The sequence below is a fragment of the Lissotriton helveticus genome, chromosome 4_1, assembly GCF_964261635.1.
Source record: "Lissotriton helveticus chromosome 4_1, aLisHel1.1, whole genome shotgun sequence".
Classification (NCBI taxonomy): Eukaryota; Metazoa; Chordata; class Amphibia; order Caudata; family Salamandridae; genus Lissotriton; species Lissotriton helveticus.
The window spans coordinates 2,129,016,743-2,129,033,654 of record NC_136063.1 but is presented as its reverse complement, the minus strand read 5'-3'; the positions used below and the strand labels follow the sequence as shown (position 1 = coordinate 2,129,033,654).

The 16,912-nt window shown below is 47.2% G+C and overlaps 1 protein-coding gene across 1 annotated transcript in view; it reads right to left on the bottom strand.

The window, feature by feature from the left end:
- The window catches only part of ATRX (ATRX chromatin remodeler), a 1,815,989-nt gene that overhangs the window by 336,185 nt on the left and 1,462,892 nt on the right, over window positions 1-16,912 (bottom strand). The window contains exon 31 of the mRNA XM_078688830.1: window positions 7,461-7,638. Within this exon, the coding sequence (XP_078544956.1) occupies window positions 7,461-7,638 (178 nt within the window). The remainder of the gene's footprint in view (window positions 1-7,460; window positions 7,639-16,912) is intronic.

Below are 16,912 nucleotides of genomic sequence, written 5' to 3'. Positions count from 1 at the left end.
ACTTTGCATGTGCTGTCTGTGGGCTTCCTACTTCTAAACTAAGGTTCAGATAGTGTAGCCCCAGCGAATCCATAGGCCCTAGGCCTTTCCTTTTCTCGTGACGTAGTACTTATACCACTTTCTTAATATAAGGTTTGCTTCGCCCCTAGGGCCTAACCGTAAATTGTGCAACTTAAAGTATTCTGATTAAGTAACTTGTTATGTGCTTTTGCCTCTGATCTCATAAAGAGTTCAGAGAAGTGTGTTAGTAAATAAATACATATATATTTTATATATATCCTGTGTGGTGTCCTTTCATTTGATATTCAAGGGGTTACATATGGTAAAACAGCTGGCTTTACACACCCAAGAGTCTTTTAGCCTAAGACTGTTCTGTCCACGCTACCACTAGGATAGCTGGTCTATAAGGTTGACTTACAACCATCACCATAAGTGTTGTTTGGACTGGTGCAAGGTGTTCACTAGAATAGTGAACATCATATAGAAGGCCAACTTCTCACAAGGGCAGATCTGCATAAGCAGATATGCCCGCGCTGTCTAATTCATATTAACAGGGAAGCCATCTTAAGTATATGTACTGGGCACTGGACACTACGAGTTCCCCCAGCTACATGATGGCTTCACTGAAAATACTGGTGCTGGGTATCAAACACATTGTCTTAATACATCTCTACTGATATCAGTACTAGATTTATTATGACATGCACCAAGAGGGCACTTTAGAGGTGCCCTCTGAAACCGGAATACTTCCAATCTGCCACCACAGACGCTGTTCTGACCCCCTTGCAGGTGCCTGCTCCGGAGGAAGGTGTTCACACTTCCTCCAGCAGAATGGCTAGTCATTGAACATATCCAGGCCAGAGGCTTCAAAGGTGCTGCCTCCTTTGATATTAGACCCTGGCTTTCCCCAGACCTGGGAGATGCCTCCCATGAGGCCCATCTGGCACCAGGACAGGTGGGAAATTAGCAATGCAAGCAGGTGTGATGCTCTGAGACAGGGTTATGCCCACTCCAAACAGGAAGTTGTCATCTAGGGGGCGTAGTGACCCCAAGGGTAAGTAGCCCGTTAGCTACTCTCCTTAATGCCCCTAAATTCAGTATTTAGGTGGCTCCTTGACACCAGGAGCGCAAATTTATCTGACAAAAGGACGAAGAAGAGCTGATGAAGTGTGGACTACCGGTGGACTTTGTCACCAAACCAGTCTGCTCCTGTCCCGACAATCGGGATAACCCAACTTGTCCTACAGCTGTGCATCCTCCAAAAGCCTCAGAGGGCCACCACTACTTTGCCAAGTTGATAGCATCCCCTTTGAAGTGAAAGAGCCATTTCCCTGCAACTTGCAGGCACCAACCGGAACATCCAGTTCACTGTTCTGCTGACCCCCGTATCCATCGATGCAGCAGTTGCCCAGGAGGAGGTCATCGTGCTCCCAACGGTCAGATCTGTCTTACCACCATGTTTGGAAAGGCCAGGACCTCCAGGAGCCGCCCTGCACCAATACCCGGGGTACCAAACCACTTGCAGCAAACAAAGCTTGTTTTAAGTCAAATATGGACTCTAGCACTGCAAATACTGACCTGCCGACGAGGGACATCAGCACTGCTGAGGACAGCCCAGAGAGTGCCCCAGCTGTCTGTTTTGTCCCCGTTTTCATGTCTGACTGAGAACCATGAGTGCCTTTGACTCACGGGCCCAGCCGACCAACACCCTCTGCAACCAAGCTCCCCGGCCTGGGTCACAGAACGCCGACTATGCACCCCCTGCTTCCAACACCCTCATGAACAGAACCCCTCCCTCCCCCGTCCAATCCCTCCGCTGTTGGGAGCTCCCACACATGTCCCTAAGTCCCCATCTGCAACTAGTTTGTTTGTGCCCCCCTATCTAAGGTGTAGTGCGTAAGGGTACCAAACCATCCAGCACCTCTGCTCCTGGACCCTCGAGGGCAGGTAACCCTAAACTACTGGTGGATCATGTGACCTTGATTCCCTACTACCTTAAGTCCTACGGGGGACCTCCAAAATACGGCTGCCAATATCTGCATGCAGTATATGTTTCTTTCTCCATAGGAAAGCATTACCAGTGAAAAAGCATTCGTGGCATTTTTTGCTTAACTGTAAAAATTGATAACTTGAAAAGTACTTACACCAATTACGAAGTTCTATATACAAAAATATGTTTTTCTAAATTAGTCTTGAGTTTCTTCTTTAGTGTGTGTCTCATTTATTGACTCTGTGTTCACCAAATGCTTAACACTACCCTCAGATAAGCCTAAACTGCACGCTCCCAACCTAGTACAAAAGAGAAAATTTGGGATTATTAATTTGAGCCCGGTAAGCCAATTAGAGTCGTCTGGACTTTCTGCATAGTGTACCTCGTTTTGATACACTACATAAAAAGCTAGCTTCCTATAGTAATCAGTCCCAGTAGCCTCAGTGTCGACCTCATTAAAATCCAGGACAGAGACTGAAAGATCAGGAGAATAGCCTGAATGTCCTGGACTTTCTTTGCCAGGGGGAAGGCACCAAATCATTTCCAGAATGTCTCCAAATAAGGGGAGCGTCTGAGAAAGAGCCAGGTGTGACTTTGACACATTCATAGAGAACCTCAAAGATGAAAGGAGTTAAGCTATAGTCTGAAGGTGGTTGACGGTTGTCTGGAGCAAGTCTGACTTCAGCAATCAATCTGATAGGTAGGGGAAGATTGACATCCCTAACCTCTGAAGGTGCGCTGCCACCACTGCCACTTTCCTCTACACCCGAGGGGCAATGGTGAGAACAAAGGGGAGAACAGCAAACTGAAAATGGTCCTGTCCCACCGCAAACCGCACGTAGCGCTGGTGGGCCCTCAGTACGTGTCTAAGGAAATAGTCATCTCTTAGGGAAAGGGTGAGCATTTTGAATTTCTCCTTCTAAAGGAAGGCATTGAGGGGTTGAAGGTCTAGAACAGACCAAAGAACTCCGATCTTCTTGGACAGCAAAAAGTACCAGGAAAAACAACCAACTACTGGCACTCTTTCAACAGCCCTTTGGCCAAAAGGGCATACCCTTTCTGCTACAAAACGGAGAGGTGGTCCTCCCATCAGTTGTTGGGAGGATGGTGTAAGGTGTGGTAGGGAGGAAAAGAAGGATAAGGCATATTTTCTTGAACAATACTTAAGATATACCTGTCCGACGTGATCGCATGCCCAATCTGTTAAGAATCAGTGGCTTTTTTCTTCCACCCAGTCGTCGTGTCCCTGTAAGGGCATGCAAACGTTTTGGCTGGTGGGGCATGGAGACCACGAACCTAGACTTCTACTGCAAAACTGCTGTGTTCCCTGTGGGGGCTGGACAGGCAGCTGGCATGAAGGGAAAGCCACAAAAGAGCGATGGAACTGTTGCAGTTGGCGAGGTGTTGCGGAAAGGTCCAGAGAGCAAGCAGTAGTACTGATCCCTTTACATGTGAGTCAGATCAACGATACGTCCATCAAGGAAGACCGGACATCGCTAGAAAATGCAGTTAACTGCAGTCACACATGGCGGCGAATGGCAACACTGGTGCCTAAGGCCCACCAGATAGAATCAGTGGTGTCAAAGCCACAACTAATCATGAACTTGGCTGCACTGTGATCATCTTGAATCGCCTGAGAGAGCATGAGGCTAAGGTCTTCGGACAAACTAAGGAGGACCTATGCCACTGTATCCATAGGGCGTGAGAGTAGTGTCCCAGCACAGATGGCATTAAAAGAGTGGAGGGCCAAGCTGGTAGAGAAAACACTGTAGGAAGCTGCCTCTTTAGATAGTAAACCAAAAAGAAGTATACTGTGCAAAGGGTCCAGGTATCCCTTATAAGTGGGCAGGGGCTTGCTCTAGCAATCCCAAGGTGCTTGCATAGTGGGTAGCAGGGTCGAGCAACCTTAGGCTTTTCAGAGAGAAGTGTTAGACAGCTGCATTATACACACAGTCAATAAATGGACTACATGACTCAATAAGGAGATCTACGCTAATATAAAAACAACACTTATCCTTATATAATATTTGGCACCAAGATCAACTAGATGAGGTAAGCACGTTTCGAAATAGAAATGGCTGTAAGATTAAAAAGCGACAGTATAATTTTCATAAGTGGTAATTTTATCCTATGGAGGAAGACGTACTGCAAACAGTTACTTCACAGGAACTTATGGGACCAATCTTTAGGACTTAAGGTGAGAAAGAGGGCAAAGCCCAAGGCAGCACCAACAGGTCTCCTCAGGCCGCACTGGGGCGGCTAGGTGCAATACAGCATTGGGTGCCCTGTGAAATTCAACGGGGAATGGTTAATGCACAAAGTGTCTGCAGGTGGGGATTAGGAGGCGAACTAACAAGAGGGTCAGGTCTCACGATGCTCGCAGACGTGGTAACACCTTTGATCCTCTTCTCCAGGGGCTGGGGTGACCGGGTGCAGAGGTGTTCAGAGGCATCTGGTTTTCACCACCAGACACTCTCGTTTGGAGGGGGGCCTGCACAAAGAGGCTGTATGCGGCATTGGGAACACAGCTGGCAAATCTAAAGTGGGCTTCGTCTCAGGAGGGTCTGGGGACTACATTGGCACAGATGGCCCACTTTGACTCGGCTAGGCAGTTCGGGCCAGTGGTGTTTTCTGGTGTTGGGTTTTGGCGGTCCGGAGTCCTCACAAGTCTGTTGGGGTATCAGCAGACTTAAGAAAAACAGCTCCACTACTCCACGGGAGTTCCTGGATATTTGGTGAAGGACTGGTAGTCCTGCCAGGCTTTTGGAGGTACAGTCAGATTTGCATAGTAAAGGCGGCAGGCTCTTTGAAGCCCTCTGCCTTGGAACGCTAACTGGCAGGTCATCCTGTTGGAGGAGGTGTAAACATCCTCAGCTGGACAGACTTTGTGACCTACTGAGAGCATAGACTCTCACCCCTGGGGGTCACAAACTCGCCTGTGGTGGCAGGTTGGTCAGGACCAGCCAGCACACTAGTAATTGGTAGGTTTTCAGGAGGCACCTCTAAGGTGCCCTCTGGGTGCATGTATTAATAAATCCGTCACTGGAATCAATGTGGGCTTATTAATACCAGATGTTTGATACCAAAAATGTTTGGTTTCAGTGAAGCCATCAAGTAGCCGTGGAACTCGTTTTTGACCAGTGCCCAGCATATGAACTGAAAATGGCTTCCCTGATCACTTATATTGGCAGTAATTGAACCATGCCTTAGGGTTGTAAGGCCTGCTGCAGGGGTGACTTTCCTATATTGCATGCAGTGTCTGCTGTCGTGTTTTCACTTATGTCTGCATCAAGACATGCACCCTGCAAAGGCATTTTGCATGAGTTGGTGAAGGGTCCCTTAGGGTAGCATAATACATGCTGCAGCCTTTAGTCTTCTTGCCCTAGGTACCAGGTGTACCATATACTAGGGATGTACAAGGAGTGTTAAAGGGATTGTCAATTGGAAAAACAATTGTACATTTTTAGGGAAAGAGATTAGCACTGGGAACCTGGTTAGCAGGAACCCAGTGCACTTCCAGTCAAAATTGCATAGAATACCAGGCAATAAGTGGGTGTGACCACGTCAAAAAGGGCCATTTTCCAACAAACACATCTGCTGAATATTTCCACTCGCTTAGATTCCCTATCAGGGGAGGTGGTAAGAAATGAGCTGGGATTAGAGCAGCTGGCAGAAGTTGCAACACTAGGCTTTCTGGTGAGAGGTATTGCAAAATAAAAGCCAGGTCATCTGTAGAAGGGAGAGAATGCCTAGCAATTTTGTTCCTTGACTGTAAGTCCATGGCCCAAGACCCCAATAAGGTATCAGCCAGTGTGTCACTGAAAGGAAGAAGAGGCACCAAAGATGTCTGCCCCTGCTGAAGGACCTCAGTCAAAAACTTTTGTATTAACCTCCAAGGTGGGGAGCAGAGATTGAAGAACTTCAGCCACCCTGCGCATCACCATGACGCAGATTTCTATGAGGCTGGTATCAAGGCCAGTAGCATCCTGTAAGTCCTCCTACCAATTGTCAACCTGGTAGGATTGAGCGAACTCATGATCCATGTCACAGTTCTTCTCTGTATCTGTCCCAAAAAGGAAAGAGTGCTGTCTCACCTGTGGAAAATCAAGTGGGGGAAGTTGTGCCTCGGCCGAATTAAGGTGCAACTTTGGTTGAGGTCAGAACAGCATCGGAGAGGAGAATCAAGGCTGCCTCCTCTTCCATTAGTGAATGGGCGGCAATGTTGCAGGGGCCAGCGTGTGTCGTGGCACTGCAATCAGGTTCGGGACAAGAGCTGGAGGCCAGACAGGCTCAGAGAATCTAACTGGCACTAAGAGAGAGAACCCTCTGGCGGTATGACAAGTGGAAGGATTCTCACATCTTTGGGGCCTAGAGGTGCGCCGGAGGAAGTCCGCATAATACAACACTGTTGTGATAATCACAAGGCACTTATATACAATCAGACTGTCAAAGGCATTCACTATTAAACTTGTGACATTACTACTGACATGCAGAGCACTGCACATTTAAGTTCTTGACTCTGGTTTCAGATTTCAGTAAAAAGAAAAGCAATTTATTTTCTTTAGTGTAAACCAGCATTTGAAGCTCTATTTCACAAGAAATTCAGATTTCATCACCACCGTCTCCCTCGGACTATATTGTTTTCAAGACCTTCTGTGTAGTCTATTTGAAAGTTAAAATACCCAGTGTATCTACCATTTATTATGAACTCTACTGCATCACACAACACACCATCTTAATCATCATTGCCAGTCTCAAGTCAGAAAATGCAGGATGGAGAAGATCACACAAGATGGGTGGTGGTGGTGTTATGTGCATCACAGATCTGGAACTTCATACTCTATGCTCTATTTCTCCTCCACTGTCACATTCAGCTGAGGATTCAGCTCTTCAAACACCTCGTCATATGGTGAACGCCTGGCTACTGGAGGAGTCTGAAAAGAAACCTTGCTTTCAATATTTATTATAGGCCATGTTTTCTATCCCATTCCCTTAGATGCACAGCTCATTCACACAAACTTAGGTTCCACCATGTAACCACCTAGCTCCTCTTCCCTAAGCAGCTATCCACTCCCTGACCTAACGCTGCACCCTATTACCTTAAGCTGACAACTTTTCCGTGCAACTCTCCATTGGTTTGTAGCTAAATTAGTGTCACAGAATTCTAGTACATACGAGTCAAAAGTCCTGTGCTTCTGTGGACTATACACAACAACGTTTTCCCAATTAGATTTAAAAAATGAGGCTTTTGAAGAATGTAGTCCATTGTACCGGACATCCTTCATGGTATGTCTGCATTTGCAATAAACAAATCCATAGATATTTATTTTGATGATTAAACCATGTAGGAAGCCATTAGCAAATTCTGGTAAACTGCTCACCTTTTCTACACAATAGTCAGGAAAATATTGCAAAATGTATATCACTAAAATAAAGCTGCAAATATATTCGATTCAAATAGGACACATACCTGAGCCAAGAACCTATATACAAAGACTGGTTTATGTTGCCCAAATCGATACACCCTGAAGATACTCTGAATGTCATAGGATGGGTTCCAAGAGGCATCAAAGATAATCACACGGTTTGCAGCTACCAAATTAATTCCGAGGGATCCTGCTCTAGTGGAAATTATGAACAATCTGCCTCTGAAATAAAGAGAAAAACTGTATTAGAGCAACAAATGGACTTATAATAATGAGCTATACTTATGTATTCAATAAAAATTAAATTAGTCGCTTACCTGTTACAGCAGCTTGACTCTTCTAGATTCACATTCTATGCGTTTATCCTGCTATCTAGTGGATGGAGTTGAAAAGAGCCACTTGATTTTGGAACACTTTTTTTTTATTTAACTGAGTTTATGGGGAAAAAGATCCCTCCAGTTTGGATTAGAAACCCCTTTGTGTGGGTGCAAACTTTAGGATTAGTTTTCAATTTCCCCTGATTGTGTATGACAGTTGAATAAGCCTTATAATACTTGTAAACTCTGGAGATTGTGCGGAGTGTGCATGGTCACTTAAAATGTTGTTGCGTAAATTTCAGTTGAAAGCTCTACCTCGTGTCTGCAGCAGGGGTCCTTGCATAAATATTTTGGGGCACTATATAAGCAATTTGAATAATATTATATATATATATATATTCATTCCACACAAAGCAGGTATATCCACCATTTCCTCGCTGCATAAAGAAAGGACCATCATTGAGAGATAAAAAAAGCATCAATGTTTATCGACATTCAAGCCTTGTTCACAATGCTCGCCATCATACTTACGCCACATTTAAAGAAAATAATAAACATAAAAGAAGACACTTTGAAACTACCCCATATTAAAGAGCACTATATGAATCTTATTCAAAAGCATTGTATAATCAAACAATCATAAATCGTTTCTATTGAACATACCATAATTTCCCTACAGTATTTACACATCTATACTATCTAGGAGAGACATACAGCAACCTTAATACAATTCATTCCATTAAACTCCAATCAATTCTACCCAAGTGGGCTAATACCAATACTAACACATTAGACAAATCAGACCGTCACTCCTGATTTTATAATGTTCTGTTCAATGACATCCTGTGATTTTCCTTGTTATCCCTCTCCCTGGCAGTGTATGTGAATATAAAAAAACTGTGATAAACAAACATACACATAAAACCGGTAATTACATTACAAAATCAAGAAGGTCTATAAATACAAACGCATTTCTTCATCCACATTTAAACTTAGCGGTTCTTTTAAGTCCATTTTCAAATAATAGTGTGATTCAAGCCTGCACAGTCTATTTCTCTGTCCCCTCCCACTCACTGTCTAAGATACATTGTCAATATTTTTAAAATTGATTTAAAAGAAGCACAAGGATTGAAAGTGGATGAGGGAATGCATGTGCATCTACAGAAATTCTTTGTATTTAATTTAATTACCGTTTTTATATATTTGCGTGGTTTATCTCTGTTTTTTTATATTTACAGACACTGCCAGGGTGGAGGGCATTAAGGAAATTACGAGGATGTCTGCTAATAGAACATTATAACACCAGGAGTGGCAGTCTGATTTGTCTGGTGCGGTGGTATTGGCATTAGCACACTTGGGCAGAATTGATTTTAGTTTCATGGAGTGAATTGTATTAAGATTGCTGTTTCTCTTAGATAACATGGATTTGTAAATACTTTAAGACAATTATGGAATGGTCAATAGAAACTATTAAGGATGAATTGTCTAAGATTATACAATGATGTTGAATGCGATTGATATGCTGCTCTTGAATATAGGGTACTTTTGAAACGGTGGGTGTAACTCCGAGAAGGGCAGTGCTTTAAAATAATTTTTTTTTAAATTTAATGTGAAGTAAATATGGCAAATTGCTTGAATGGTGCAACGAGTATGCATTTTTGCAGCTCATTGGAGTGCCGGTCCTTTATTTGTGCAGGAAGGGGGGAGGGGAGTGTGAGTATATGTGTGTGTGAGTGTGTGATACATAAAGTGAGGATTTCAAGTTTGCATTCGAGAGTAGTTGAGACCCAAGTTAGAAGGCCACACCCACCGGTAGCCTGTCCAGTTTTTTTGCTGTTTTGTCGGAGCCTAGAATTCGGTGTGTTCGTCCATCCAAGTTCTTGTCTTTGCTCATGTCCACGGACATGATGTCAGCGGAGCCATATATGCCAGTCACGGCACACTGACGCCAGTTTTCGTTGAAGAAACGTTTCCGCGTCAGAACGCGGAGCCATTACCAAAAGAAAAAACTGTGAGAATATGGGAACAGTGTGCAAAAATTATGAAAAATAGAAAAAATGTACAGGTGAGACAGAGCAGCGGTCTGAAAAGCCACCCCACAAAAGCGAAGGCTCAATCCACATTAAAGGGAGACAAGGATGTGGAAAAACAGCCTGGCAGAGGGCAGAAAGTCCAAATCCTGAAAGTAAAACCGTGAAGGAGAACAGGTCTGGAACACTAGATTAAGATTCACCAGAAGACGTAACCAAAAAGAGACGTTGCAATCCTAAAAGGAACACATGAATATTAAGTATACCACCCAATTTTTTTGAAAATGGGCAGAAAGTAGCAGAGAAACAGAATGAAGCAGTCTGTGTTGGAGTGAGAGAGCATATCACTCTGCCAAAGGGCAAGCCACCCTAAGGGAGGTGAGTATAGAATGCCTCAACCTGAAAAGGTCCTTGCAGAACGGGCTGGCGTTAAGGAATCTGCGGCTAGACTATGTCTCTACCAGATACATCGTTACCGAAGGTAAGTAACTCGTTCATCTGATAGAGACATCTAGCCGCAGATTCCCTAACTTAGAATAGATACCAAAGCCATACCCATAGAGGAGGCGGGTCTGCGACAGAACCCTACCAAGTTCCCAAAAGAACTTAGTCGTCCATGCGGTAAATTAACAGCACCTTTAACCTTGGGGACGAACCACAATGAGGACAGTAATGTTAGAGCAGTTAGCCACCAGACCATGAAGCTCTAAAGAGAGCGGAAAGCCACGGGAGGCAAAGGCACTTGAGCCGTCAAGAACAGCGCGCAAAAACCTCTTTGTGTATACTGAGTTGAGAGAAGGTAACTCAGAGCCAGAATACTCGTGGCGAAGGGAGAGTACATAACTTCAAAAAAGGAGATTAACCACCCCAGGGTTTGAAGGATCCACAGGATTCGAGGTGGTAACAGAAAGAAAAAGCCATTACCAGTCGACAAGGCAAAACAGTGGTAAAAAGCACTGTGGAACTTGCACCCGTAAAGCACGTGGGGCAGTCGTGGCAATAGGCTGACCCGTACCCAGTAGGTGCCAGCATGGAGAAGAAACCATATACTAGATAAGCTGGAGGAAAGATGAATGGTATGACTTCGTAAGAAGTCGAGCTGAACCGAGGGTGTGAGAGAACCGCCGGATGCAGCGTGCCCATTGCAGCAAAGCCTCGAAAGATGGCAACTGGTATGACAGAGGCATGTAACATGGGCCCGATGCACACGTTACTATTTGTGTAACGATATAACTGTAAGAGACATTAGTTAGTGATAGATTCCTTACCGTAGAATATCCCCAGGCGTCTGACTGGATCCGGAAAGTTTTGCTAGCAGTACCTCTGTGCGTCAGTAGGTGGCGTTGTGCAGCTCCGGGTCCGTCGCTGGAGTCGTAAGCACTGAGATGACGTCACAGAGACTACTTAGGCGCCACCCATGCGCGCTGACGTCAGTTCTGTACATGACTTTCCACGCCAGGAACGCAGAGCCATGCAAGAAACTGACCACTGATGCCATGAAACTAGGGCCCTGAAAGGGATGACCTTAATCCTAGGAATCAGGTCGCAGAACGGGGAGGATGGGTGGGGCGGTAAGGAATCTATCACAAACTAATGTCTCTTATAAATAGCGTTACACAAGTAGTAACTTGTGCATCTGCAAGAGTCACGTTAGTGATAGATTCCTTACCTTAGAATAGATACCCCAGCAATACCAACCCTGGTGGTGAGTCTGCAAACAAGATCACACCAGAAAGTCACGGAGAACAGAACGGCCAAAGAAGCCGTCTCTCCGGACTTGGCTGTCAAGGCAATAATGCTAAGTAAAGGTATGCAGCAAGGATCAATTAGCTGCCTGACAGATATCCTGCAAAGGGACTCCCCATCCTAGAGCAGTAGTAGTAGTGGCTGCTGTCACATGAGTAGAATGGGCACGCAGCCCCACAGGGGGCTCCTTCTTAGCCAAGGAGTAACAGGCCTTGATGCAGAGAACGACCCAACGAGAGATGGTCCGTTTGTGCACGGCCCGACCTTTCTTGGCACCCACGTAGCCAACAAAGATTTGGTCATCCACCCGGAACTGTTGTGTGTGCTTCAGATAGAATGAACAGGCACGTTTCGGGTCCAGACGGTGGAGCCTCTCTTTCTCTTTGGAGGGACGCTGAGGCGGGAAAAAGGTAGGCAAAGTGATGGTCTGCCCGATGTGGAAGGGTGTGACAACAATTTGGCAAGAAAGAAGGGTGGGTCCTTAAAACCACCTTGTCCGGATGAACAGAAAGGAAAGAAGGCTTAGAAGAAAAGCCTGGAGCTCACTCACTCTTCTGGCAGAGGTGATAGCAACCAGGAAAGCACTCTTTAAGGTGAGAAGACATAAAGGACAGTTGTGTAGCGGCTCAAAGGGAGCGCACATCAGAAAGGTCAAGACAAGGTTTAAGTCCCATTGAGGCATGATGAACTTAACGGGAGGAAAGATACCACCGAAGAGGCAGTCGGATCGGGGGATCGATCGCCATGTTGAGTAGCTCGGGATACCAGTATCTTCGTGCCCAATCCGGAACTACAAGGATGACTTGGGCCCAGTCGCGCCGAATCTTCTTCAGCACTCTGGGCAGAAGTGGTATATGCGGAAAGGCGTACAACAGACCGCAGCTCCACTCGTGTCGAAAAGAGTCGCCGAGCGAGTGCCGCCTTGGAAATTCCAATGCGCAGAACTGATGACATGGCGCGTTCTCTTCGGAGGCGAATAGATCTAACCAAGGCTCTCCCCACTACAGAAAGAGACCTTGCGCCACGTCAGAGTTCAGACACCATTCGTGATCCATCAAGCACCGGCGACTGAGTTGGTCCTCCCTGGTGTTCAGAGAAAGTGCCAGGTTTTGAACCATCAAAGTAATGCCTTGACGTTCCAGCCATGTCAAGAGGCGCAGAACCTCCTGATAATAGGGTCCAGGACCCTACCTCGCCCTGTTTGTTACAATACCACATGGCGGTGGTATTGTACGTGAACACCTGCACCACACTTCCCGGTACACAGTGAAGGAATGCCTTCAGTGCAAGGCGGATCGCCCGAATCTCCAAAAGGTTGATATGGAGCCGGAACTCCGCCGGAGACCAAAGGTCTCTGATCTCCCACCCCCCCGCCAAGTGGCCTCCCCATCCCAGGAGGGACGCATCCGTCACCACTGTGTGCTCCGGTTGGGGAAGCGAGAGGGATCTGCCATCGACCAAATCGCGATTCGTGAGCCACCACTGCAAACGTCGTGCAGTGCCCTCCGAGATCTGGACATGATCTGACAGGTCGAACTGATGCTAAGCCCACTGGAACTTTAGGTCCCACTGCAGAGCCCGCATAAGCCATCTGGCATGTTGCACTAGCAGGATGCCGGAGCCCATCAGGAGGGTCATCCTGACTGAAACCCGGGATAGAGGCTGAAAGATCAGAATCATAGCCTGAATATGTCAGACTCGCTGCTCAGGAGGATATCTAACCCAGAACCGCTCCGATGAAGGGGAGCTTCTGAGAGGGACTCAGGTGCGACTTCGGCACATTGATGGAGAACCCCAGCAAGTGCCGGAGGTCGGCCGTAGTCTGAAGGTGGGTGACAACTGCCTGGGGCGAGCCCGCCTTTAACAACCAGTCGTGGAGATAGGGAAAGACTAACACCCCCGACCTGCGCAGGTGAGCTGTGACCACCGCCATCACTTTCGTGAACACCCGAAGGGTGCTGGTAAAGTCGAAGGGGAGCACGGCAAATTGAAAATGCTCCTGGCCTACCGTGAATCGCAGGTAACGCCGGTGGGCCGGCAGGACGGGGATATGAAAATATGCATCCTGCAAGTCCAATGCTACCATCCAGTCTTCAGGGTTGAGGGCAGCCAAGACCTGAGCCAGTCAAAATCTTGAATTTCTCCTTACGGAGAAAGCTATTGACGTTCCTGAGTGTGAGAAGTTGGCCTGATATATGATGCTCACTAGTTCTAGTGATCACCTTGTAACAGTCCAAACAACCCTTAAGGTGATTGGTTGTAAGTCAACCTTATAGACAAGCTATCCTAATGGTAGCATGGACAAAGCAGTCTTAGGCTAAACTCTTTTGGCATGTGAAGCCAGCTGTTTTACCACAATATAACCCCTTGAATACCAGATGAAAGGACACCACACAGGTTGTTATGAAAATAAACAGTATATTTATTAACCCCTTCTATGCTAATGACAAGGTCAGCTCGTCATGCAGTACCACTGGAGCTGTGCTTATGACGAGCTGACCTTGTCATGAACAATGGTAAATCTGGGAATGCAGCACAGGAGAAAAATACCCTGTAGCATTGAAGGTGTTAATAACAACACCTCTGAACTCTTTATGAGGCCAGAGGGCTAAGCACATGACAATCTCTTACGAAAAATACGACAAGTTGCACAAAATTACAATGGTGCCCTAGGGGCACGACAAACCATATACTAAGTAAGTGGAATATGAAAGTCAATAGAAGGAATGGAGCTGTCCAGAGGCTGTAGGATCGATGGGACCACGCTACACTAACACTAGGTAAGTAATAGGAGGCCCACGGAACGCGTGTGCAGAGTGTGAACTCACACGCGAGATGCGTAACAACGTCTATGGACAGTACAGTTCAAGTTTAAGGTAAGTACGAACAATCCTGACTAGTTAGGACAACGAGTGTGGAACTGGACACTAGGACAGTTAAACTACCCTTGAGCACCGAAATGCTCTTGTTACCTCACCCACGGACTGCGGGTGCACAGGTGTCAAAGTGCGTCGGGTTCTCGCGTTGATGTCAATGGGGCCTGAAAGAAAAGATGCTGCAGGCGACCAGGAGGAAGATGTCCGGTGCAATCCAAGGGTGGATTGATGAAGGAGACCTGAAAGCAGAGGGGACAATGTTCACAGTCACTAGCCAGTGACTGGAGTGGAACCAGGAAGGAACCAGATGTCGACGTCGCGATCAGGTGAAGAGTGGACGCTTGACTCTGCAGCCACGTGGACCAGGAGGTGTCTTCGACGACCAGGATGGAGGCAGGAGCTGTCCCACGCAGGCTCTCGCTGTCGGCGGTGTTGGATCCGGAATCGGCGTCAACAGGCCTTGGCAAAGGCAACCCACGCGGTGAGTGGAGAAAGTGTCTGGTGCGGACTAGGAGAGTCCAGGGTGCCCCTCTTTTGGAAGGGAGCAAGGGCCAGTCTGGAGCAACCAGACCAGCAGCAAAGATTCAAAGGTTCGTCGTCTAGGAGGCCACTAGCCAGCCGGCAAGTGACCAGACAACGCGTCGAGCAGCAACAAAGCAGAAGGGCCCCACGCAGATCTCGTGGATGCTGGAGGGCTGATCTTCGGTGCAGGAGCTGCTCGGGGATGGGGCTTCTCAGTCCCCAAAGCACTTGGTCGAGTTTACCTCGGGAGTCGTGCTGCAAGCGAAGTGCAGTCTCTTCCAAGATGGCCGGTCCCACGTGTCTCGTCGCACCCACGGGTCTCAAATTTGCTGCAGATGTGGGTTGAGGTCGGAGAGGTCTGGGAATCCGGGTCTCGTCGGGCTCGGAAGTCTGGATCCTGGAAGGAAGACGACAAAGGGAAGCCGCTGGACGCTTGATGGTGCCTGCTTGTGCAGGGTGGACACTCCTTGCCCACAAGGGAGATTCTTGAGTCTTCTGTGGAGCAGAACGTCGAAGGCCAGAGTTTCTTCTTGTTGAATAGTTCAGGATAATCTAATTTGGAATGGGACCAGCTCCTACCTTTATCCTGCTAAAGGGGGCTGCACTACTGACTAGGTCCCTCCCCTGGGTGGGACCAGGAAGGGGGGTGGTTACACCCCCTATCCTTTGTCCGGTTTCCCGCCAGAGCTGGGGCAGGGATACCCCAGCAACTGGTTTGAACCGGTGTATGCACAAGACACCTTGCGTGCCCCAGGCATGTCTCATTCCTTTCAAGCCTACCCTACCCAATACACAAAGTCCTGTCTGGGGGTGGTGCTAGCACCTCCCAAGGCAGGAAACCCTTTGTCCAAGCCGTCCTCGCTGGAAGGACTCCCAGCAGCAGGAGGTCAGACTTGTGTCTGTGGTGGCAGCATCCATTTTGTGATTCCAAGTCTTTAGTTAACTTTAACCGGGGTTCTCAGTTACATACATGTCGTGTCCCTCTAGAAGGGTGGAATGCTACCCCCGTCGCCAGAATTGGCGAGGGGGTAGTATTCCAAATCGTATGACACCTTACTCGACATGTTTTGATAATGTTATACCAGAGTTAGCAATTAACCGCGAGGATTATAATGCACTTAAGAGTATATGGTATAGCGTTATCATGGAACAGCTATAAGGACTTGGTTCCGCAAGCTGCAAACGGGCTCAGCTCATGCCAGAGCACCATCTCACATAATTCCAAGCACTCTGCCTTCAGGATTGATAAGGCCTTCCATAGAAGTGACTGATAGGAATATATGTGTCCATTTTAGGTTTAGATATAGGTAACTATATCTAAAGCAAAGGGTGATTACACCACCTTGCCCCAGCTGTCGTGCAGCCAGTTGTGTCTGTTTAGATGGCCAGCCAGGGGTGGCATAATACATGCTTCAGCCCCTGGTAGGCCCTGGGTACACCTATGCCCTGGATACCTAAGGTATACTTTACAGGGACTGATAAGGTGGCCCAGTACCAATTGGTAAATGCACCTAAAGTACATGGTTGTCAATTTAGAGAGAGAACAGCTAGGCTGTGGGTCTGATTAGCAGGCCCACAGCCAGGGAAAGTCGTAAACCAGTGAAGCAAAAATCAAAGATCTGGGGTGACCATAGGATTGCAGACCCCACTCTCCTACACTGAGGTCCAAGATGGGGTGCAAGCCCCCTTTGTCCTTCTTGGGGACCAGAAAGTAGTGGGAATAAAAACCACGTCCTACTTCTGGCCCAGGAACGCTCTTGATGGCCCCTTGGCCAAAGTGGGCCATAACTTCCTGTTGGGGAAGCGCAAAGTGATCACCTGACATGCGGTGGAACTGAGGTGGTATGGCTGGGGGGGTAGACTCGAATGGGAGGGAGTAACCCCTCAGATCGAGTTGCAGCACTCACCTGTCGGAAATGAAAGAACGCCAGCAGGGAAGGAGATGCTGAATCCTGCCGCCCACAGGCGTGGGGTGTACCCCAAAGCTCGGACTAGGAAGGCTTTG